Source organism: Diplotaxodon limnothrissa, linkage group LG15 (genome assembly GCF_057381915.1).
Source record: "Diplotaxodon limnothrissa isolate DT_005_m linkage group LG15, D_limnothrissa_male_GT1.1, whole genome shotgun sequence".
Classification (NCBI taxonomy): Eukaryota; Metazoa; Chordata; class Actinopteri; order Cichliformes; family Cichlidae; genus Diplotaxodon; species Diplotaxodon limnothrissa.
Genome location: NC_140610.1, coordinates 14285031 through 14310877, shown reverse-complemented (window position 1 = coordinate 14310877; position 25847 = coordinate 14285031). Strand labels below are relative to the sequence as shown.

The 25847-nt window shown below is 39.5% G+C and overlaps 1 protein-coding gene across 5 annotated transcripts in view; it reads right to left on the bottom strand.

Annotated features, from left to right (window-relative positions):
- Positions 1–25357, bottom strand: part of LOC146617245 (rho-associated protein kinase 2-like) — a 35116-nt gene extending 9759 nt beyond the window's left edge. For all 5 annotated transcript variants that reach the window (XR_014906891.1, XR_014906892.1, XM_085373402.1 and 2 more), the window contains exons 1-23: positions 24904–25357; positions 19723–19804; positions 19117–19217; positions 18329–18466; positions 16411–16671; positions 15639–15783; positions 15243–15381; positions 13237–13328; positions 11064–11223; positions 8085–8181; positions 7912–7991; positions 7403–7451; positions 7172–7307; positions 6151–6242; positions 5687–5933; positions 4687–4793; positions 4418–4577; positions 3832–3992; positions 2158–2342; positions 1629–1698; positions 1354–1457; positions 647–833; positions 133–226 (exon numbers count right to left, since the gene is read on the bottom strand). Coding sequence is in view for 3 of the 5 variants with exons in the window: in XM_085373402.1 (XP_085229528.1) it covers positions 133–226; positions 647–833; positions 1354–1457; positions 1629–1698; positions 2158–2342; positions 3832–3992; positions 4418–4577; positions 4687–4793; positions 5687–5933; positions 6151–6242; positions 7172–7307; positions 7403–7451; positions 7912–7991; positions 8085–8181; positions 11064–11223; positions 13237–13328; positions 15243–15381; positions 15639–15783; positions 16411–16671; positions 18329–18466; positions 19117–19217; positions 19723–19804; positions 24904–24999 (2983 nt within the window). In the remaining 2 variants the exon portion in view is untranslated. The remainder of the gene's footprint in view (positions 1–132; positions 227–646; positions 834–1353; positions 1458–1628; positions 1699–2157; positions 2343–3831; positions 3993–4417; positions 4578–4686; positions 4794–5686; positions 5934–6150; positions 6243–7171; positions 7308–7402; positions 7452–7911; positions 7992–8084; positions 8182–11063; positions 11224–13236; positions 13329–15242; positions 15382–15638; positions 15784–16410; positions 16672–18328; positions 18467–19116; positions 19218–19722; positions 19805–24903) is intronic.
- Positions 25358–25847: the final 490 nt, after the last annotated feature.

The following is a 25847-nucleotide window of genomic DNA, read 5'->3' as shown; positions in this document are numbered from 1 at the left end:
TTTCTGACAATTTTACATCTTTATCTGCGTAAATAATGCCAACTTTTAACACACATTCTATAACTTGGAGGAAATGACTTCTTGATAGAAATTTGTTTTATCGGTTGCTCATTACAGAAGAGTGACGCTCACTTTGTTGCATTTCTTTCAGCTGGTTGTTGAGTTCTTCCTTCTCACTGGCCAGGTTGGCTACATCCACCGTCAGCGTACGATTGGACTCTTCCAGCTGTGAAGGTGGATAGAGCAGAGGTGAGGCGATGTTATCAGTGGATACTCTGCATAGCAGTCAGGTGACAAGAATACTTTAACTCATTTCAAAACAAAATGTACTTTGAGCTTTCCAGAATGAATAAAAGGGAACAAAGCCAAGCCAAACATTAGTGACTCTTATTGTTCTTAATAGTTTATGTGGTTGCAAAAATGATGGTCTTGAGGGTAAATTGCTACTGACATAACTAAATATTTCCCAGGGCATTAAAGATACCTTGCAGAGTTTCTAGCTACAACCAGTGGTATACAGAAGTGTCAAGATTTTCTGAGAAGGTGATAAGTTACAAAAAAATGTAGCAACAGCAGGCAGGGACTTCATCCAAACAGCTAACAAACATTTTTTGGCTTGAACAAACAAAACTTGAGCCGATCTTACCGAGCTGATGGTGGCCTCCTTATCGCTGAGCTCCTGCTGGTGCCTCATCATCATGTCGCTGATCTCTAGCTCCTTCATGATCTTTTCTTTCTCCAGATTGGAGAACTGGTCCTCAACGACAGAACGAGCCAACTTCTCAGCGTCTGCTTTGGTCAAGCTTTCTTCCAGCCGGGTTGTCAGTGACTTCCTGCAGAGGGAAAGAGAGCATGAATTACCATTATCTTATTAATTACCAGAGCTGTATAAATCCTAGAAAGACAGGAAGATCCCTGCTGTTATTACCTAAAAATCAACAGCCTGTAGTGCTACCATGCACTGATATTTCTGGGACTTTTTTGTCTCTGCTGAATTTGAAAGCATTATATGTCCACAATAATGTTTGGCTCGAGTGCATCTGGGACAGCTGCTAATCTGGTTCAGCTTCATTCAGTCTGTGAAAGGTCGTGTCCTTCTGTTTGGCTGAGATTAATTTGAACAAGGGAAATGACACTAATGTGAGAAGACTGCTATATTCTTCAAGTACAGATAAAATGAATTTTGTAGAGTTGAGATACACATATTTAACTGCCACTTTAAAAACTGCAAGTTTGAATGGTTCGTTTTTTGCTGCTTATGTCAATTTCCATACTAATCTGGTGATTAAGTGTTTACAGTGTTTTTATACTGAATGCAGAGTCGGCTTATCAAAGCACAACAGCCACAGTTACCTTTCTTCCTGGTATTCTGCCAGTTGCTGCTGCACCTCTTCGTACAGCTTATTCTTCTCATCACGCTCATCCGTCAGCTCACGGATCTGCGTCTTGTAAAGGGTCTTTGATAAAGAAATCATGTAGACCCAATCAGTTTTTAGATTACACTTACAGAGTAAACGTGTGAGGAGCTAGGGAAAGCCAATTCACTTAAATGTACAACTGAAGTGATTTGGCTGTCACTGCTGTTTGCAGATAGCATGCACAAAAAGGAAAAGAAAAGAAAGAGTTACTGTGAAACAGTGCTGTGCCTCCAGTTGGTCCTTCAGTTCCTTCAGCTGGCCATCAGCCTCCTGCTTTTCCCTGAAACAGGACCAGAAATCTGTCAGTCATTGCTGCAGGCCAACTGAACACCAGAGCCAAAGCAATGCCTTTAAATCAGAGGAAATGAATGAGACTTGCCAACAACATTAAAAAGTCACTAATACTCTTGCTATATTTGTATATGCATATTATGCTCATTAGATATCATGGGTGCAGTCCAATACTCATACTACCTACTTAGTTAGCCAGAAAAAGATTTAGTATGTTCGAGTACACTGTATTTTAAAAGTACCAAGTTGTGCAATTGCATGTGGTTGCATTCTGCATAAAGCGAGCCATCATGCTTTTCAGGGCATTTTGATGCACAATCCTCTGCAATGTAGACGTGTCAAAAGTAGTATGAAGACTGTATGTGCTATTAAATACTTCCTAAGGGCAGCTGCAGTATATACTGAAATTAAAATGAACAAGTATGCAGGATATGGACATGTGTCTGACCTCCGTAGTTCCTGGTTCTGTTTCTCCAGCATCTGCTTCATGTCTAACAGTTGGTTGAGTTCCTGTTTGAGCTGTTTCTCAGAAGACTGGAGCACAGACACCTGCTGGTTTTGCATCTTCAGTTCACTCTGGCTCATACTCCGCTTGTGCATCTCCTCCTCCAGACGTGAGGTCAGGTGCAACACCTGTAAAGACACAAGCAGGGATGCAAAGCAGTGGTTAATCCTACTAGTAGCTGGTTAGACACAGAGGGTATAGCTTCAGAACAAGTGAGCACCACTTTGTACAAAATGCTTGAAAATAAAATCAAATGCTCATTACAAGAGGCCGTTGGTCACCCACCTAGCTTTCCTCATTCATCACCACAGAATGTAGATATTAAGTCTGTGATAATGTTTTTTTTGTTCAGTCAAAGCCATGACCAGGTGCAGAATATGATTTTACCCCCAAATGAATTTTTCTTCAGTGAGTAAAATCACAATGTGAAATTTCAACAGTCTAGAAAGTTTACGTCAAGCAGTGTGATGATTATTATATACATAGTACACATACTGTAACGATGATAATACCAACTGAATGCATTGCAAGGCACGATTTCTTTCCATGGCACACCTTCCTTGTTGTAGTCATGATCACTGCACACAATGGAACCAGATTTTCTCCTTCATTTGCTACTTTGTTGACTTTTATCTATTCTGTTCAGGTTTGCTTTGTTTTTCCACAGCAATGGATTAGTTTACCTAATCCATTGCAGTAAACTTGCTTGTGGCATGAATTAAATGGACTAGCATGAGAGGGACAATCAGCAACAAATCTAAACATCAGTCTGTTCCGAGTTTTCTGTCAACCTGCTGGGAATGAACTAGAATTATTTGGATTAGTTTACCTAATCCATTGCTGAGTGGATTAGGTAAACACCCTAATTTACTTTAATTTTAACAAGTGTGCGAAAAAGTACTGTTGGATTTATGAAAAGTGGGAAAGAAAACTTCAGGTTTAGTAAAAGGTTTTGAGATGCTCGCTGTGACACAAGTTAGAAAAAAATGTTTAAATCCTGAAATATTAAATGATAATGATAATAATAATAAGAAATAAATAAATAGCATCTGGGTTAGTGCCAGGAAATGACAGTGTAAGTGATGATATCCAGAAATGATGGAAGTCGTTTCCATTTAGTATTTTATTTTATTTTTTGAGGATTTTATGGCTTATGGACTTGGAAAACTGTAAATAATGACCCAAAAGTGGTGTGGTAGTAATAGAAACCAAACAATAATATTATTAATAACAATAAGGGTTACAATGATAAGTAGTAGTAGTAGCAGCAGTATTCATTTTAAAGACTTATGATTAAAACTCCTAGAACAGCCAGGCCATTTGTTTGTATGCATGATCAGAAATACATGTAAATTTGTTCATGCTACAAAAAAAACAAAAAAAACCTTCAGATCTAAAAATATTAAAACTGATTTGTGTATGAAAGATTTGTGAGCTCGATTCATGAACAGATTTGTGCGTACACGCCGTTAGTAAATGAGAGCTGTTGTGAGGTTGTTGTTTTAGAGATTGCTAAAATGGGTAACATTGAAACTCTTAATATTTGATGTAGGATCATTTCTTCAAAACAATGTCTAAAGTTACTACTTTGTCGTTCATGTTTCATTTGGGACAAACCTCTTCAGAAAGTTTCTCCTTCTGTGCCTGAAATTCATCCAGCTTGTTCTCCGCCTGCTTGTAATCACAGTCCAGCATGGAGTAGTCCTTTTTTAGCTGCAGCAGCTTTCCCTCCACCTGCACCTTCAAGCTGCGCTCCTCCTGCAGGGTGCACTCCATCTCTGAACCGAAGGAAATCGCAAGGAAAGACATCAGCAGGACAATCTACACTGCACTCGACACTGGAGTATTGCCAGATCATTGCTGTCTTTCAGTAAACTTGCTTGTGGCATGAATTAAATGGACTAGCATGAGAGGGACAATCAGCAACAAATCTAAACATCAGTCTGTTCCGAGTTTTCTGTCAACCTGCTGGGAATGAACTAGAATTATTTGTCAGTAATGTTTAACATCAATCGACCCTTCATTTGTTTCTTCAACAGCTTTTAAAAGCAGCAGAAGTCACCTTTTCCCTTTCATGACTGGCTTTTGCTTAAGGCAATCCCTTACTTTGGTTAGGTGAGTTAAATACAGTGTAAACCATCACTTTTACATTTGAGAGTACTCTCCAATCAACATTCCCTCTTCCTCCCTCCCACTTCCTCACCTTTTAAGGCCTCGGACTTTGCCTCCTCTATGGATTGGTCGGTCTTCTTTTTATCAGCAAGCTTGGCTTTGGTGGCCTTGTGCTCTACCTCCTCCTGCTCCAGACTCTGCTGCAGGGACTTCAGCTTGAACGTAAGGTCGATCTCTTGGTTGCTCTTTTTCTAAAGGGTCAAAAATGGATATTGGAGTCGTAGTGTCTTATTTAATGAACAAAAGGAGGAATACTTCTCCCTTCAATTTGGAAATTTGTAATGAGTAATCAAAAACAACCTTCTCAAGCTCACTGAGCTTCTCCTGTAGCTCCTTTTTTTCAGTCTGGACCTTGGAAAGAGATGACTTCACTTCTTTCACCTCTTCTTCCAGCCCTGAGATGCGTCCTGTAATGGAGCAATGGGAATTGTTTAAAAGAATGAATAACATTTATTACATGTATTCTTTTTATTTGTCAAGATGCTACCATAATGAGGCTCTATACGATGTGACAGTGTTGAGCCAAACGTGTCGTAAATTAAAAACTGTGCCTGAACTGTTCAGCTTCAGACATTACATAATATCCCAGCCCACATACATCTTTAAATATGCAGAAAACATTGCACTCAGTGTTTCTTTTCCCTGACTCCACCCACACAGAGATTCTGACATGGGGTGGGGGGGATCATCAGGCATCACAACAAACAGGTAACACTGTGGTCTACGTACATCCCCTCTGACCTCAGCCAGTGGCCTCTCTGCCAGGAGTGAGCATGCTTAAGTTTCCACAAAAGGTTCTGGCTTGGGTTTTCCTTTGGCTTTTACGGCCACTTGCTTCACTCTCAGGCTTTTGAGCAGATGTTTCCACCTATGATCAGACATTTCCCAGTGCCCGATCCAGAAAAGTGATTCACATCTAATGTTGAGCCTTCAACTCCAACTTGCATAACATCTTTTTTTCCTGCTGTTTACTGCAGCCACTTTTAGGGAGTATAAAGATCACACTGATTACCTGTGGTTAGGGTGAGTAAATCAGTATTTCACTGCAGAGGTATTCATTCGATGACCTTTAACTATCTGACAAAACAAATCAAAGCTTGATGATGAGGTAACTGCTGAAAAAAAGATTAACTATAGCTTAACATAATTTTACTTCTGAACATTGCTAATGAAGGCTGTAGTTTACCTACAACTGGCTACCAACAAGAGAGTCCAAACAGAACTCACATAACCTTTAAATCTGTTTACGACTATGTTAATACCTCTTGCTGTCAGAGTGTAATAGAGAGCCACGTCTCACCCTGTAGGTCATTAATAGTTTCTGTCCCCATGTTGCGGCCTCTCCTCTCCTCCTCCAGTTCGGCCTGCAGCCCCCTCAGCTGCTTCTCCAGCTCCATCTTGCTGTTTTCAAGCTGGCTGCACTTTTCCTGCATCTCCCCGAGGCTAACCTCCAGGCTCTGGGCTTGTTTCTGCACCTCCGCCTGACTCTTCTTTAACCGCGCTACAGCCTCTTGCTCAGCCTGAAGCACAGCATTGACGTCCTCAAGCTACGGATATTAAGGGAAGGAAAATAAATAACGAGAAGATGAAATTGTTTTTATGCTGAAGGCATTCAGAATTAGGGATTACCAATTTGGTATGTTTTTATTAACATGAATAAAAACACATATTAAACACAGAAAAAAAAAAAGTGCAGTGATACGGAAAATTGAAAATAAGAGAAAGACAACACCATGTTAGGTGACTTTAAAAAGCTTCCCTCACTTGTTTTTGCAGCTGGATGTTCTTCTCATTTGAGATGTGTGAATTCTGGTTCTTCTTCCTCAGATCCTCTAGCTGGTCCCTCAGGTTGTTCACTGATGAGTAAAAACAAAGTCATTTTTAGTTAGTGTAGTATAAAAAATTTCATCCATCCATACGATATTATAATACTGTCAATCCACAACTATGAATATTTCTGAGCCTGACATATAAATACACAATTTGACTTGCCTGAGTCGAATATAAAATCAAATGACAACCAAAATTATGGAAAGATATTTCACAAGTTATACATCTGATGTTTAGATTTGGTGCTGTGCAATAATCTTGAGCAACTCCTTAGATTTTAGTAGGAAAATGGGTGCAACATGTACAGTTTGTACACTTCTAACAAGCTTGAAAGTCAGTGCTCGGCGTGACGACTTTTATTCTTCAAAGCAGCCTGAACTCCCTTAGACAAACTTTCTTATAGTTTAAGTAGTCTTCAGGAATATTTCTCAAGACTTATGAAGGATGTTAGAAATTCTTCTGTGGATGTTGGCTGCCTTTCGTTGCTGTGATGCATCACGTTTTTGGTTAAAAGCTCTTTGCTTTGCACTTTGTTTGTGCAGAAATATTATTTTATTCATTTTATATTTGGAATTTTTCATAGATTTAACTAAAGAAACGAAAAACATATGCGTTTTGGATTTTGTGGCTGCTCGTAACAAAGTGGCAACTTAAGATTGTGAATCATCAGGCTTAAAGAACCAGTGTTACGTAGCTTAAACGAAAAAACAAAGCAAAATGAACAAATGGTCGGGTACAAGGACTGGACTGAAGACGAGCAAAAAAAAAAAGAACAAAAAAAAGAAGAAGAAACGACAAAAAAAAACAAACTTCAAAACTTCTGTAGTACTGCTCAAAATCACTTTAAATAAAATAAGAAGTCCTCCTTTGAAGCTCCTTTTAAGCAAAATGTAAAGAAATGAAGGACAGCTGAAGACTTTTGCACAGCACTCTACATTTGTTCATAGGTGCTCACACTCGTTCTCCAGGCTGCGTTTCCTGTCAGTTTCGATCTCCACCTTGCGCAGATTCTCAGCACTCTGGTGCTGCAGCAGAGCTCTCTCTCTCTCCAGCTGCCTCAGTGAGGCCTCGACTTTCTGCCTGCTGTTCATCTGATGAGAGAGGAATTCGCACACAGTACGAGTGGAAACAAACTCTGACCTTCTTTATCCCATCAGGTACATGGTTGAAATGCACCCGCTCTTACCTCCTTGTCTAATTCTTTGGCGAGTTTGTCTAAACGGTTGGTAGCATTTCTGGGTGGTGGAAAAAAAGATTAAAATTTTTCACAATTAGTTAAAAATTGTCTTTTCAAAAATGTATTTATACATTGAAATTCTTCTTGCTTTTTTTTTTTTTTTCTCTGCCGCTTTTGGATTTCCTTTAACGTCTCCTAATATTGGGATTTCTAAAAGCAGCTTTGAGGATGGGATGTCACTTCCTGTTTTACAAAACACTTCTATATATCTGGAAGGAAGTGACACACCATATAAAAAAACTCTTCAGGGAAACCAGTTATCCTTTGGTGATGTCTAATTTAAAAACCTTTTAACCAAGACATTTAATAAGCTGACTGAACGCTGATTAACATATAGCTAATTTTTGCTATATAACTTTGCACTGTCCACTTTTTGCTGTAACAAAACAAATTGCCAACGTGTGGGACTAATAAAGGTTATCTTATCTTATCAAACAGGATCATATGTTTTATCTTACCTGCACTTTTGCTCCAGCTCATCTTTGGCCTGCATCTCATTGTCGAGCTTCTCTTCCAGTTGGGAAACCTTTTTCTGCAGCTGCTCAAATTGACAGATGAGTAAATACAAAAATAGCATTATTTGATTTTCATTTTCACCTCTCCCCCCCAAACAAACAAAACAGAAAACTACCTCTTTCTTATTGTCTGAACAATTCTCCTTGTCCTCTGAGATTTCCTCACAGTCCTCTGAATCTTTTGCAGAACTGCTTTTACTTCCCTTTAGCAGCCTGAGAACGAGAGATGGACGGTCAATAACCATGAATGCTTGTAACTGAGTCAACGTCAGGTGGATTTCCAACTCTGACAGCATCACACACCATCATCAGGTCCACATTTCTACAAGCACGAGATACATTTTGTCCCAACCAGATCCATTAAAAGACATTTTTTGTCCAGTGTTACGTGACATTAGAGAGCTTAGAAAGCACTTACAGTGATACCTATAAGCCTAATCCTGAAACCATACACAGTGGAAAAAGCAATAAAGTGTTGAGATCTTTTTGGTGTCTTGGCAGAAATCTTCCAACCCACGCACTTTTTGCCAACTGTTAACCATCTCGGTGGGCTTGTAGTGGTGGGAATTATTGAGTGACTCGGCCACAGGGGCTGAATAACAACTTAACTATGTAAAGCCTTTTTATGACACCAGTTTTTGCAGAGTGAATTTTTAAAATAAAAATACCTGTGCTTAACAACACAGACAAATTAAGGGTGATTTTAGAAAAGGTACACACTAATACGCAATTAGACTGAAGGTACGAGTACGCACTCACATACAACGCATTCACCTTTTACATGAGAAAAAAAAAAATCAAGATCGGAAGGAGACACATGCTAGAGTACTCTTAGTGTCGGCCGTGAGGTTGGATAACTGGTTTTGTCAGAAAGGGCATCCAGCATAAAATCTTTGCTAAATTAAACAAGCAGATTCATCCGCTGTTGTAACCTTTCTGGAAATATGTAAGAATTATAATTAGCCTGATCATTTTATACTGCTTACAAATAGCTTTCAATTAAGTCTACAGCATTACTGCTCAAACCTTTTCAGCTCCCCTCGGTTAAATGTAACCAGAGATGGGCAGTAATGTGCTATCCAATTCCTTTTTTCAAGTAAAGATTAAAGTAAGGGATTGTTATTGCAAAAAAGTAATTCGATTACTGCTACTTTCCCGTAAGCACGCTGCGTTACTAAACCGTGATTTTGTTTGTGAGAGTGTCTCATGACGTATGAACGTGCGACGTCTGTGGCAGCAACAGACGTGTGTAGATAAACAATGGATAATATGGAGTGCGGGAGAGAGTACGAAAGCTTGGAAGTACTGACATTACTTTGAGTTTTAATCTGTACAAAGTGACAAAAACATTAGAGTACGCTGTACACTCTGCGTGGGAAGAAAACTTTTTTCCACAGAGAAAAATTAAACTTTAAATCTGAGCAGGCACCTAGCAAGCCGCCACGGGAATGTGAAATTCACAGGGAAACCCCCGGATCCCCCCACTGACATGACCGCTGCGACACCGGACAAACCTCCACCGGCCCCACTCCTGCTAAACAGGTGACAATAGATTAAATCTTTGACTTTATTTGTCTTTTGCCGTGTTTTACTATTTGAAAGAGCGAGTGTGAACACATATGCAGGAATATGTAGAAAATAGGTTTAAATGTTCAACAAATTTCTTCAGATTTAATTTTTTCTTGATGCAATGTGCATAAAGTTAAAAGATTTAAACTAATAAAACAATTTTTAATAAGGGACTTTTTCATTTGATTCAATTTATATGATGGATTATGCAGAAAAAATAAAATTGGGCTGAAAGGTCTGCTTTATAATGTTTTCAGGTTGTGTATCATGCTAAGTAATAAAGTAACTAATTACTTTTAAAAACACGTAATCAGTAAAGTAATAGGATTACTTTCTTGGAAAAGTAATCAGTAATTAATAACTACTATTTTCAAGTAACTTGACCAACACTGATTGTAACACATGAGCCATTTAATTGAGCTGTTTTACTGCAGAAGCAGCTCCTGTGGTATTTGGGAATAGCTGCACTGTTGTGTAGCCAGATGGAAGCGACGTTGGTCAAGAAAATGACTGGTGATAAGGGGCACCGGCTGGTTAACCACAGAACAAATTTCAAGGCTCAGTCTCCCACGCACATGACTGACTCAGCTGTTGTTAACGCTACGAAAAATGATCACTAATGATGTTGCAAAGAGAGAGAATGATATCTTATTCTGGTGGAGAACGCGTTCAGCATACCTGCTGTCTGGGTTTATTTTGAAAATGTGCATGTGAGCATAGATGACTCATGTACAGAAGACCAAATGTACCTACGGGTACAGAAAAGGTAACCTGAAGCTCATCTAACTGACTAGGTCCAGAAGCGTGGATGAGCAGCTGTGATAAAGACAGGTTTGTTTCTTTATCTTTTGAAGTTGAGTTATTTTGTGAAGTTTCTATTTTGTTTTTGATTCTTTGCTTATTGAGACTTGACTTTGTGTGATTATGGCAGATCTTTAAAGGGTATAAATTAATCTATTGAAACGGATTGTGAGCACAGCGTTTCATGTATGACGATTAGAAAACTGTGGGCGTTTTTGATCTTCACAACCAACTTGCCTTAGCCATTTATAAAGTGAATTTTATCCAGATAATATGTCTTGAACAATAAACGCTTCCATTTTTAACACAATAGCTTTGTTTGGGTGATTGCTGCCTTAACGGCGGTTGAACCTGCAAGTGTTGTTTCATTCTATTTTTTGCTGAACAAAAACAGGGTTTACAAAGCAGGATTCATCACAGGCGACAAGGGCAGTTAAAGAGGCTGTCAGAACAAGGCAGCAGTGTGGAGTTTTAACAGGCCTGCAGTGTCTGACTGGTGAGGCATGGGCGTGAAGCTGTCTTTTTCTCTCATATTTTAAGCACAGTGTTGTTCTAAAAGCCCGTTGCAAAATATCTACACACGTTGAGCTTTGTAGCACAAAAATCTCAATTTATAAAAAAGAAAAGAAAGGAAAACTAAAAGGAACGCAAACATGAACATATCAAATACTTAAGAACAAAAGCAGAGTTAAAGTAAAATAAAAATATGAGATTCAAACACTTACTGATCCTCCTTGAAGTAGGTGAAACCAATAAATGGTAGCTGGTTGCCAACAAAGGCTTTGGGTGGAGGAAAGGTCTCAACATCTCCTTTCTCAACCTCTATGTCATCGAAGTTACTGGTGTCTATGTCACCTTTCAGCTCTGGCACAACTGGGGCCACAGCTGGAAGACAGGAAGAGAGGGAAAGAGTCATGAAGCGAAAAAGGGGAACGAAGGAGGTGCAAACCAGGAGGGTTAAAGCAAAGAGAAAACTGCTGTTTTACATAAAATCAGACTGAAAACAATCCTGTGCTTGGGGATTTAAAATTAAAATACATCAAAGACATTTGAGTACAATTTTTTTTTTTCAGCAATTTGAATAAATGCATGTCCATTTTGGCTTTGGTTACTTTAGGAGTCTGCAGGTTGGCGTGAGCCTGACACCACTCCTTTTCCCGTACAGTGCTTGCTTTGTGCCCCATACACAGCACCTTTCACAAGCCATGCCAAGAGAGAAGGTTCCTTTTGCGCTCTCTTTTCACAAGACTGACTCTAAAAGTCTGCAGACAAAAATGTGTTAAAGGGCCAATCAGATAAAACTAAGCAAGCCCTCGAGCCTAAAAATAGATCCTAATTAGAAAAAAAAAAAAGCAGCGATTTTGGATGAAGTTCTTCAGACCAGCGCAGTTCTGGCTCTGAGTAAAGAGCTTATTACTGCGGGTCAAGACAGCCCCCAGTGTGACAAATGTGACTCAAAGATGGTGCAGAAAACACAGAGAGAAATCAAGCGCAGGGATGAAACAAATGAGGGGGAAATAAAAAGAAGAGATAGAAAAAAAAAAAGCCAAAATGTGGTGAGACAGAAAGAGACTCAGGGCGCTCAATGGAGGCCCTTGTGGCATAACTTCCCAGAATGCTCTCTGATAGCGGGTGACTAATGACAGGCAGCCACGGCCACAGAGAGAGTGAGAGAGCGGGAGCAACCCTCCAAACTGGGACGCCCCTCTCATTAGACCGGTCCACACAGGCCGCACAGCCTGCCCCACCCGCCGCTAAGGGGGGTGCTGCCTCCAGTCGCATCCATCCATCCATTCATTCATTCATCCTGCCAAGCATCCATCCAACGACCCGTGGTGCTGGTTTCGTTGCCTTCAACCCTGTGCTTAATAAACATGAAGACAACTCAAATGATAAAGCGCCGAAATCAGGGCCCAGACGCTGCGGGAAGTAATATCACCCTTAGACACAAAGGGCCGAGAGGGATGTGCAGCTCAGCGGGACTTCACAATGGAAGCAAGGTCGTGTTTGGAGTGGTTGCATGAGCGTGCACATGCAAACATGAAGAGAGGCGAGCAGCAGAGCAATGGTTTCGTGTTCCAGATTGCCAGGCTGTGATCAGAAGTTCTGCCTTAATCGGAGCCAGGTGAGGCTGAGACAGGGCGAGGCAACGAAAAAGAGTCTGAATGTACTTATGTACAGACACAGAGGTCCAGCTCATACTTCTAATATATCCCTTTCTTATTTTTTTCTCCTTCTTGTTTCTTTTGTCCTTCCTGATACAAACAGTCTAAACCTAAATTTAAAAAAAAGAAAAGAAAAAATATACTAAAGTACAAACATTGGTACTGATTTAACAATTATAGTATTAAATAGCTAAGATTTTTTCTCTTTATTCTTTTCCTAATACACCTGCGAGTAAATAATTCTGTTATATTATCTATCTATCTATCTATCTATCTATCTATCTATCTATCTCCTTAAGCTACAACATAGTGTTCCTTTTATCCAGTCACATGTGGTGCAGGACTTCAATATGTTCAGTACACTCACCAATTTATGATTTTAGACTGGTACCCATACGTAGCTGATTATTCTGCATAATTTTCTCTCCTGCTCTGCAAAGCACCCTGTCATATACTGTCAGATATGAATGGCGAGCATATGGAGAGCATGTGTACCATACAAGTAGGCTTAATGACTCAGGAGCTGGAAATAAAATTCGAACTCAGACTGAAGCAAAACAGAACTGCAGAGGAATGGGCTGGAGATGATAAGAGAAGCAAAACAATGGGAACGGCAACAAACCGTGAAAAAGAAAAACATTTGCACATTACCAGAAATGGAAATGTATGATGCTCCTGCATTGTGGCATAATATAGAGAGAAGTTTTAAAGACAAGTATATGGATACACTTACTGTCACGGATGTTGTCAAAGGTCCACTGGTTGTTCTTAAAGAAGGGGTGACATTTTATCTCGTCCACTCCGGTGCGGCCCAGACGAACCTTCCTGCACACAGCGACAGGAACAAGCAGTCAGACGGTGAGCAGGTTTGCCTAAGTGTGACACAGTGCAACGCAGTACAGCACACCCCTTTCCTCCTCTCCACCCACCATCACAAACATGTCATCCCAAACACATGGAACTTAGCGGCGTGACCACTCTGCACTGACCACACTGACCAGCATGGAGAGCCACCAGACCGCTGTTGGACAATGGATACGCCTGAAAACCTCTTCAGTCCAAGTTCCAAGCAGTAAAGACAGGACGACTGGATACCAGGCAGGAACATCAACAATTCTGACTCAAGAACTCCTAGATCTTCCCTCCTTCTCTTCTCTCTCTCTCACTGAATCTATACACACACTCATTTTCCCTCTTGCCTCATCCCCTCGCCTCCCTCCTCCACCTCTGGGTACAGGGTTGGAGGGGTGGGGCAGTTTGGGCTTGCCACGTGTGGGACATTCCAGATCCAGCCAAGGGGAAGAGAGGGCAGAGGTGGGGAGGAAAAAAAAAAAAAAGAAAAAAAAAAAAAAGGAGCGACTTTAAAACCTCTGCATGAAAAAGTGACATGCAGCCAAATCAGGGTTACAAGCCATGTCTCGATGCCCAGAAAACTGCAAAGGAGAAAGTTACAGACGAAAAGGGAGAACCAAGAAATGGAAAGTGGGACAGAGAAAAGGTGGAGGAAGACATTTACGAATGAAGCGATGAAAAACACATGGTGAGAAAAGAGAGATGAAAAATTCCAAAACGAGCAGGGTGGTTGTGCTTACTCATGTGATTCAGCATAATGAGGAGACAGTGATGGAGCATGTAGGTTAAGTGGTGAATGCAGTCAGTAGTCAGTGTTCAAGATGTGTGTGTGTCAGTCGTACACACATGCAAGATTCTGTCTGTGGTGAGAGAGCAGTGAGTGAGAAGGTAAATAAACTGAGTGAGGAAAAATGAAAGGCTGCTCTGTACTGAAGCAGAAAGGGCCTGTGTTCGAGCCCTGTCGTGGGCAGAGTTACTAATGTAAACAGGAAGTGGTTTCTTCAAGGGGAGGGGACACTATTCGGAAACATGACCCATATGCCCATTCATCCAACTTTTACCTTTACAACTAATTTGTAAGGTATCTTAATCAGTCTTCAAGCAACTTAAAGAAGTCCAGACGCTTTTCTTTCCAAGCTCCTTAGACATGCCTCTCAGTTACTTTGTGAGTCATGGGCAGACATCCCTGTGGTTAACAATATATGTCCGGCAGGAAATCTAAAGTGCAGGATCAATCCAAGGAAACAAAGAACAATACCACGATGATGTGTATTTGCAGGCAAATATACGTCTATGTTTTTTATCACTTAGTGCTTTCCTTTGTCTTCCGCTCACCCCACAGGCAGCCACGGCAAACAGCTGCTTCTCCCTGAACTTGGTTCTGTGAGGATTCTTTCTGACAAATTGTGTTCTTCCTTCCTACTGTCGTCGAGTGCTTCCTCATAGGGGATTGCCCGATTGTTGGGGTTATTTCTCTAAACACTGCGTGCTAATCAGACTTCTTGGTGGTCGTTGCATTACATTCAGAATCGCCTGTGCTTTTGCTAGTGTTGCTGACATATGGTTCACCTCATTGCTTAAAGGCTTTTTATTACAGTGTTGTATTTATCTCTAATGTAAATTCATAAACCTTGTTAACAAGGTTATATGTACTATGCACTATTTGATCAGTTCTATGCTTTACTAACATTTCAGCCTGCTAATTAATGACAGGATTTATTTTTTTTAAAGGACAGATATCCAAAAAAGCCCCAAATTATCGAGTATTATTTGTATATAAAAGCTTGAAATAGTCCTTAATATAGTATTTTCCCTTTTTACTAACAAATTCTTGTTACATTACAAAAACAAGGGCTTACAGTATAATCTATGGTTTCATATACAAACCTGTCAGTAAGGAAGGCACAGATGAGATCTTTGGCATTTTGAGACATCTCTACATCATCTGGGAATACGAGCGAGTTCTGGTGGTTCATAATCTTTCCGTACGTTCCGATAAGGGACTCGGCATAGAAAGGAGTTTCACCTAGAAGAAGAATGAGAGGTCAAATTCTCAAAACACAGATCCGAGAGCTTGAGCAAAAACTTACATTTTTATAATTACTAACATAAAGGAAGTTACATAATATCCAAACAGCAAGAAAACATAACGTAATGTTGAGTTGACCTCTCATTATCTGGTAACAGTCAGAACAGCCTGGGCTGAATTATACATGTAATGGGAATTAAATCATGTTTGCTTTCTTAATAAAAGCTTAACTGAATGAACAGTACATAACTTACCAACTAGCAATTCAAAGAGAAATACTCCTACAGACCACCAGTCACACTCCCGGCCATAGTAGTCATCACCCCCCTGAGACTGGAGAACCTCGGGGGAGATGTAGTCTGGTGTGCCTACAGCTGTGTCACATTTCACCATACCTGTCTGCAGAAAGATGAATTTACAACATAACACACAGGAAAGCAATAATAAAAGATTGGAAAGGACTTTGGACAGAAAGCAGAAAAAAAGTTTTTAAAAAAAAGCAAAAGCAAAATCATAGTGTGGATCAATGAGCTTGTGAAACTAGCTTAAAATTGTTTTACTATATTTTCTTTCAAAATCTTTAGATGTTGGGACAACAACTATGCAAAAAATTCTTTAAAAAAATCTTTACCATGTGGACCACAAACGAAATGTGTTTTAAGACCATTTCAAGTTTCTTTACCAGACTGAGACTAGGGAAGGAATTGCATGACATGCTCTGTCTACTGGCAGATATTCAGAGAGCTCAAATGAGTGAAATGAGCTATTTTGAAATTGCTGTGGTGAAAACAAAAGGATGAAAAACACTTCCTGTCCCACAGCAGCAGAGGCGGGACTGCCGCCTCACTCGAGACTAGTTGTTTAGCACATAACTTCTGTGGCCTTTCAAAACAACATGATGTAAGAGCTTCACTTCACCATCTGAACACCTGGTGGTGCACTGAAGCTCTGAATAATCAAAATGTCATTTTCCTCTTCTTTCAACTAACTCAGAAGGTTTGTGACACAACTAGAAACTCGACATACCGAGTCCATCTTCATGCATGTGCCAAAATCAGCCAGTTTGAGGTGTCCGTGTTGGTCCAGCAGCATGTTGTCAGGCTTAATGTCGCGGTGGATGAAGCCCATCGAGTGGATGGCGTCTAGCCCCAGCACTACTTCTGCCGTGTAGAAGCGAGCCCATTTCTCAGGGATGTCGTAGTTCATGGTGAGTGTGACCAGGTCTCCTCCGGGCATGAATTCCATCACCATATAAAGGTGCCGATCATCTTGGAAAGCACAGCATAGCTACAAAACAGTAACGAGTAATTACAATATCATTGATTACTTTTTTATCTCAAACTTAATGCTGATATGGTGCCAGGTTATTACTGAGGTGTATAAACAGAAGGTACTGCTTTGCGATGTAAACATAAATATCATCTGTGCTGTCTTAATATATTATTTGATTACTCATGATGAATGTTTTATCTCCGGGTCTTTAAGGCAGCATTAAATTGGATCTCATTTAACAAGCACGCTGTCTGCTTTTACCTCATCCGATATAACAAGACTCTTACTATATATTGGTTCTATTGGTCTATTCCACAAATCATTCGTTTCATTTTCTTATCATAAAAATATTCTTGCATCCCTACCCAACTGTTTTACTGTTCATTTATTTTAATATAATCTCCATATGCCATCTCTAAACACTCGGACCATCTGATTACACCGCTTGTTTTGACAAAGTGCTTGCCATCTGTACCTACTATCAGTACTTAGTGCATGCAATAACAATAATTCCAAATAAATTATTAAATGTTTTAGAGCTTGGTGGTGCGCGAATGTAATTATTTGATTACCATCTACAGAAACAACCAGTAACAACCTAGTTTATATTTGACACACACAAAAAAATATATCAATATCAACCTATAACAATGTTCTACAGAAAGTTTCAGCATTATGATTCTATGATACCAGTTTTAAAATGCATAAATATAGCACACTGTAAATGTGTGAACTTCCTTTATTGCAGCATCACTAAGTAGAGACACAAAACAGTATGACCGGTTTTCCCACATGCTGCGTAGGGGTGTTACCAGTCAGCGCTGTATTGACTATGTCACATGGAGGAGCTCATTATCCTGACATCAAGCCAGGGATCGGTTGAGAATAAGCCAAAAACGGGCTATGGGCCTGTAACGGACCATTTTAAATGGCTTTATGTTTATTATTGTAGTGTATTTACCATACAGAATGCTTCAATAAATGCCGGTTAAAGCTAGAGCTTTAACCGGCATTTACGAATGGCACAGTGAACTGTGTTCACAGTCAGTGATTTCTGAAGGTGTTCCTGCGTCCATGTACTTATTTCCATGACCGAATGAGGCCAGTTTTTAATGCAATGTAGTCCGAAGGCCTGAAGATCACGGCCATCAATTACAGGTCTGCAGCTTTCTCTCTCGTGCACAGAGATTTCTCCAGATACGCTATAAATATAAATCCTGATAACATATTTAAAGTATTCACAATTTTTTCATTGAGAAACGTTATCCTAAAATTGTTGCACAGTTGGTAGATGCAGTATGTTTTTGTAGATTGGTGAACTTTTGTCCATCTTTCAGAGAAACTCGGTTCTTTTTATCATGTTATTGAGCCGTTGTTAATTAAACTAATTAGCTGCACACTGTTTCTTTTCAGCATCACTTAATTTCCCAGCCTTTTGCTGCCCTCTCACAACTTTTTTTGAGATGTGTTACTGCCATTCAAAATGGGCTACTGTTTTTCATGAAACGCTAAAACTTTTCAGTTTAAACATTTGGTGTGTTTTCTGTCTTCTACTGTGAACAAAATATATCTATGAAAACCTCTGTGGCTGAAAGGAGTTAAAACTTCTGTTCTATATGTTCTCCAGTGCTACATCTTATGAATATTTGTAGAAAAAAAACAAAAAACACACCTGGACGACCCAGGGGCTGTTGGAGAAGGCCATGATGTGTCTCTCCTCCCAGAAGAAGGCCGAATCTGACCTTTTGATCATCTCAAACTTGCTGAGCTGCTTCATGGCATAAACCTTCTTAGAGGCCTTGTGACGGACCTGCAGGGGAGGACGTGACAAAAAAGGAGAGATGTGAGAATGTAAATAGTGATATGTCAACAAGGACAATATGGACAAGATGGTAAGAAGGTCACAGTGACTAAGATAACGCAGGAGATGAAGAGAAACAGACACAGAGATAGGAAGCCATAATTGTAGGACACACCCATAGAAAGACATGTTTACACAAGATTTCAAACACAAACATACCATGTCCCCCCATCCACACCCCCACACCAGACATCTCTCACACACTGAGCCTGTCCAGGCTTGTTTCCACCCAAGAGACTCAGCAGATACCAGATTCTACCAGCATAAGATGCAGATATATGGGAAACTGAAAGTTAGGGAGAGTAAGAAATGTACTGATTGGCTTAAACTTGGAGTCAGGCACGTTGGCAATTTAAAATAAAATCAAAAACAAAAAATCAAGTTATATATAAAAAAAATTAAAAAAAAATCACACATTTGGTATTTTTAAAGACTGTTGCTCCCTCTAGTGGTTCAAATATTTCTGGTAGCTGCTGGATTTAGGAACAACTGGAGAAATTCTACCTTTATATCACACTGCTTTGCTCTTCCACAGAACGCAGTTTAAAATTAAATAGCGCAAGTCAACAGACAACCTCTTATTGATCCCTTGAACTCACCAGCTGCACTTGTCCATAAGCTCCTTTTCCGATCAGCTTGACTTTCTCAAAGTCATCAAGCTTCATCTGAAGTTCTCGCAGCTCACTCACTAAGTCTTTATCTGCAGATGAGACACATACACGAGATTAGACAAAGATAAAGCTGATTTTATCTAACACTTTCCCAGTCTAATGAAATCTACTGCAGTAGTTTTGGAGAAAACATGTTATACATGTTGAACAAATTAACATAAAAGTAGATTTTTAAGAAATGAAATGTCACATTTAGCTATAGTCACTACATTCTGCCAGGTTTTCTAGGTTGAATGTGACTGCACCACCTTAAATAAAAAAATTATTGGGGGGGGACAAGGCTATGCAACAAGACCACATATCAATTACTAAGGTTTTGGCAGGAAAAATCTGTTAATCTCCCCAAAAATGTTAATTTGAATAGCAACACCAGGGAAATCTTTCATATACCTCTCTTTTTACCTTCTTAAAGAAACAGTGCACATGTTATATCGCAAATCTGATGCTGGACAACAGGGGAAGTCTTGCACAATCTAAAAAGTCATGGTTTTCATCACTAAGACACACAAATGCAAAACGCACACGAGAACTTACATCTGTTCAGAAAGGACTCTATGTTTTTGTTTTTCCGTAAGGGGGGGTAATTCAAGTCATTGACCAGTGCATTCATGGAATCCTGAAGGACAAGAAAGAGAAGAAGTTTTTATTAGAAATGAAAATTAACATTTAGAAATAGTGGTTAATTAACAACAACCAAAAAAAAAAATCTATGTCAGTGTACAGTGGAAACACCAGTATCATTCAAAAATGGGAATATTCCTTAAGTTGAGCTGAATATTCACAGAAAATTAATGAAATTTAAATAATTTCTTTATCATTATATTGTCAAGACAATTCATGAAAGTCGGGAAGCTCCGACATTGTGCTGGCTAATAAAAGCAAACATCTTTAATGAAGTAAAGATGGCGGTAAGAACACTCCAAAATGTAAACAAGTGGGGAAACAAAATCAGACCGCTAAACCAAAACAAACACAAAAGAACAATGGAGGCTGGACAAGGAGACAAAACATGTCGTGCAACAACAAATAAAATTAGACGCGTGTTCATGTTTCGGTCGCTTCCATAAACACACAGACCCGCCATCAGGCCCACCGACACCAGCTCCAGTAAAGCTGTGGCACTGTCAGAGTTAAAGCTGGAGCCTCAGCAGTGTCATCAGTGCTTAAATCGGGGGTGTTGTGTTTCAAGTTGAACCAAAATGTGCCTGTGATCCACATGCATCAGGATGGCAGGGCAGAGCTGGGTGGGGGTAGGGTGTGGGTGTGTGCGTGGGGCGGTGAGGCGGGGTAGGTCAGAGTGTGCTATGATCTCTGTTCCCTAATAAAACAGGGGTCGTGTTGAGTCATCCAGCATGTCAGCGAGTGTAGGGGCTGTATCTGGTTGTCTGTTTGTTCTAGGACATATGAGTGAGTGGAAAGGGGCATGTGGAACAATTCTGCACCTTTAAATAGCAGCGGTGAGGAGCGATCTCCCCCACCACACATGGGTGGAAATAGACCTAAAGGCTCAGAAGCTATTGTGGGACGAACAGCTTATGGACCTGGATTCAGGCTGAGAGCTCGAGGATAGGTGATCATTTTACAAAAGATCAACTGGTGTAATGGTCGTCGTTATCGCAGCACTATGGGAACTTTGTTTTAAAGAGTTTCAGTGATGGTAATATGCAAATACAGTCTAATGTTAGCAGTTTCAAACAGGGTGCGCCTGTAGTTTGTTGCAATGTGTGACTAAAATCATGAAGGACTTGTTCAGGTTTTTGCAGCTTGGTATCCGAGTCCTGTTTTCTAAAATAAATTTAAAGTGAATTCCTGCATCTTTTGCCACTGCTTTTGTTTCTGATACAAAAGGCATACAATAAAAAGATTCACGAAGGGATTTATATAGCTGTGATCAGGGTATACAAGTTAAAACAAGATTAAAGTGGGAACCAAGGTCCATCACAACTTGATGCATTAAGCATACCGCTTCAGGTTAAAAATAAATAAATAAATAAATAAATCCCGATTACATATCAATACGTTCATACGGAAACATGAAAATGGAAACATGAAAACATGCTGGTTGCATTCCATTTAAGGAGAACTGTAATTGTGCAAGGCAGTGGATCCCCAAGCTAAAGCAGCTAAGCATAACAACATATTTTAACATCTTATTTTCAACTGGGTTTTTCCTAAAGAAAACAATGGACGCCAAAGACTGGTGTAACCCATTTAGGTATCAGACCAAATTCGTTTGGATATAAAAAGCCATCACGTCATTGTGTTATCCTGTTAGACATCAATTTAGATAACATCAAATTAGACATTTGATCACTGAGTGTTTTTGTTATCAGACGCTGTTTAATTCTAGAAAATCACTCTGTGTGATGTAAAGTGACGTAAAGGGGTTAAGATTTAAATGCTTCCCCTCTTATTTTAGTCTCAGATCAGTGAAAGGCGAAAATGATTAGACCCAGCATGTTTGTCTTTCACTGGAATCTCGACAAATCTGAACATGATTCTCTAGTTTAGTCTTCATGGCTTGTTCTCGCCTCCTGAGAGAGCACCTTCCACCCACTTCAGTGTGAGCTGATACTGTCAACATAGTCAAGCGTCAACAATGGCTTAATCAAGTTGCTCAGGATGCATCAAAATGTACTCGGCCCATCCAGATCCAGCCTCCACCAGACACAAAACAGACATGCCTTCAACTGTTCTACTGATCCCAGATTTAAGGGTTTTTTGTTCTTATATACGGGGTGTCTGATCCATACACGTTTTTAAATCTTTACTAGGGAGCTGTCACGTAGATCTGATTCCATCACTACAAACACTATCAGTCATTTCATGGTTAAGAGAGTAAACAAAAAAAGCACATTTACTGGAATATTCAGTGAATATGTTATAAAAATAAGTATGTGATATGTAAATATGCCGATGAGAAACTAAAAATTGTGTTTATGGCTTCCACAATTGTGCCATAAATGGACCAATGATGCATTATATGGGCAAAAGTGTAGGGCCACGCCTCTTCACATTTGAATTCAGGTGTTTCCGTCCCATTACCACAGGTGTATAAAATCGAGCACCTAGCCATGCAGGCTACCTTTACAAACATTTGTGAAAGAATGGATCGTTCTAAACAGCCCAGTGAATTTGAGCATGGTACTGTAATGGGATGCCATTGTCCTACTAGATCTGTTTGTGTTTAGCTGTAAGTGGTATTATCGCAAAGCGGAAGTATGGTATCGAGGACCACAGAAACTCGGCGAGGAAGTAAACAGAGTTGAACAGGGCGGTCGAGCGCATAAAGCAAAACTACATAAAGGTCAATAACTGCAGGGTTCAGAAACTCCTCTGGTTTGAACATCAGCACAAAAACAGTCTGGCAGGAACTTTGTGGCACTCGTTTCAATAGACGTTTCCAAAACATACAAGACAATCCTGTTTATGCTTTGTATATTTAGTAGCTGATTTGCAATTATTATTTTTTGCAGTCCCCGATGGGCTCTTTAAAGGGGACCAAACTTTTAGCTTTGAACAGCACTACAATTCACTCTGCATGATTCATGGTTAAAAATAACCCTTATTCACTCTATACTGAACCTTGTTATAGCCCATCAGTTCATCCTGTCTAAATCGACCTGTTTAGCTCCTTTTCCTTCGAGATGACTTTTTTTCTGATTGGCTGCAGCCTCACAAACAGAAGGCTTTAGCAGCACATGGGAAGGGTTCATGCACTACCAGCCAGAGGGAGCATAATGTATCTGAGATGACCATACTAGGGATATCAGCCCTCTCTGACAGGAACCAATAGATCTAATAAATGGAAATAAACAGTCTAGAACGGAGTGTGTAGAGCAGTCTGAAACATTGCTTATATTTAATATGACCATCCACTATTGATATATTGACAGAAAAAAACAAAAACAGTAACGAGTTTTAAGTTTTATTGTTTGTGATACTTCTGTGATAAATATGGTGCCCAGGTGTAGCTGACTGGACTAATTATACATGATTTATTTATCCATTTATACTCGTTTGTCAAAAATATATTCTCATGTCTTAAATCCTTATCCTTGCACAATTAATTGCTCAGTTAAAATTGACACAGAATGCCATGACACTGCGCAACAGCTAACATTAATTTACCGACTGAAGTGCATCGTTCTCGATTATAATGATCTGCGACTCAACCACATTATTTTGTTCAGTTACTGTGAACTCATTAGGATTTCAAAGCATTCCATAGACCTCAAACATTCAAACCTTTTCTCTGGGGTTTAGTTTTTCCTTTACTGGCCATCAATAACCCAGCAAAAGCATTAACACAAAAATAAAAGACAACAGGTTATTCTATTAGAAGTCTAAATTTGTATTGTACTAAAGAAAAGAAAAAACAACAACAACGTATATATACGAAAAATAACAGTGGACAAACAGGAAATGGTGACATGAGGGCACAGCAGGTTAATTCCAGGAAGTGACTTCAGCTTCCTGTGGTAGCTCCCTGCATTTTAAGCAGCATGATGGCCATGGAGCACAGTGATAAAAATCAAACATGACTACTAGTGAACTTTGGAGTGATGACTGACACGGGCTAAAATTAATTCTCATAATTTTTTTGGCCTGATTATGTCACAGAATGATGTAACCTGGGTCTGTTGTTGTACATCTGAGGGAGATTGTACTTTTGGATCATGATTCAGCACTGGGAATAGACATGGACCAAAGGGCTGCTTTGTTTAGGCAGCAGGTGCATACGGCATGAAATCTGGAAACTGTCACATTTGTTTGGACAGATTTAAAAAAATATATATAAATCCCTCAGCATGATTTATATGTTTTAATGCTCCAAATGTCACTAAAAGACTATGAATATAAGCCGTGGATTATGGTGTTCTGTCAATATCAAATGTGTGTGAAGCAAATGAATAACTTAAACAGTAAACAGACTCTACTGGCTTTTTGCTGAGTCAAAGTGTTACTGCAAACAGCTTACAAAAGTTGATCCAGGCTAGACATGTTCTCAAAGCTAACTCTGGGTTGTCAAGATGAAAATATTAAGCCTATTTTAAATCTGCAGATCAGCACTACATAGAAATGGAAAACTACAGACAGCCTGCTGTGAGATCCTGAATTTATTCTCAAAGATTGAGGCTTGAGGAGTGTGAGCAGCTGAGCTGAATATGTTCTCAGTGCAGGCCACCACACCAGACCCCTGAACAGGTAATCCCAGACAGGCATTGACTGAGTGAGGGAAAGGGAGGAGTGAATGTAGTTCATAGCTGATCAGATTGTAAGTTTCATTGGAACTTCCTTCACTCATTTGAATGACTTCCAGCTTCAGTGAGTTGGAAAACTATCACATCTAATTATTACTATGCAGCATTTTCCATTGAATAATTCTGTTTAGGGAGGAGTGTATGGCATTCCATACAGGAAAGGTGGGGCTTCCCTCTGCTACAAAGGCCAAAGGAGTATGATTAGCTTAACCTTAGTTCTTATCATTTTCTGCGTGATTAAGGCTACAGGTCAACAATTTCACTTTTTCAGCTTTCGGTTGTGTTTTTTTTTTTTTTTTTTAATTGTTTTTACTGTAAGACCTTCCTCTAAAAACTTTTTTCTCAGATGACTGACAGACTAATTACTCACAAATATGTGTCTAACTCACTCCCTATCTCTCAGTCTGAAGACCATACTTGTATTAGAGCTTCAGGGTGAATGTAAACTCACCAGCAGGGTTGCCAAGTTTAGTGCCGACTGTGGATTCCTTATCAGGGACTCCAGCTTCTTCAGCCGGCTTTCCAATCTGCTCTCCGCTCCCAGCATTATTACAATGAAGTGTATCCAGTTCAAATGGCATTAAAAATATAAAGAAAAATTTAAAACAAACAAAAACACCTGCGAGCCTGTTGTTTTCGCTCAGGTAACAGGCTGGCGATAGAGGCGCACTTCGCTCTTGCTTTGCGTCAACTCCTCATGTCAGCTCTTGAAACTGCGGCTTGAGTTGTCTGGTTAATTATTTATCCAAGGCCCAAACAAACCGTCTCGCCCAGTTTTCATTAGTGGTCACACACACACACACGCAAGTGAAAACCAAGCGGGTGTGTCGAGGTAAACTTCACTTTCAGATAAGTGTCGTCTTGCTATCAGGCAGGCAGGTAAAACTAAATCAGTCGACCCAACATGCTCAACCTATAACAAAGATTAGTCAAGCAAGGAGAACACAAGTTTGACTTCCGGTTGCAACTATCAACATAAAAGTCGTGAGAAACTGCGTAAATCTTAAGGCGAAGACTTAAATAAGACTAAATAAATTATAAAAATCTGGGAAGATATCAATCATTATGAAATTGTCTTTTTCCAAACCTTGCAAATCTTTTTTGTCCATACATATGGACAGTAAAACAAGTGAATGATAAATCATCTTTCATAAATAACCTAAATAACCTCTCAAGGTCATTTAGAAACGTTTCTATAACATTTCTATTAATATCATTTTAACTTGATTGAATAAAGTTAATACTACTACTACTAATATCACTAATAATAATAATAAAAATAATGATGATGGTGATAATGATGATCATTATTATTTTATAGCGGGTTTTTTTCGGTTGTTTAATGCCTTTATTTTATAGGATAGTTTTTACATCCGGTTTGTGCTGCCTAATTGT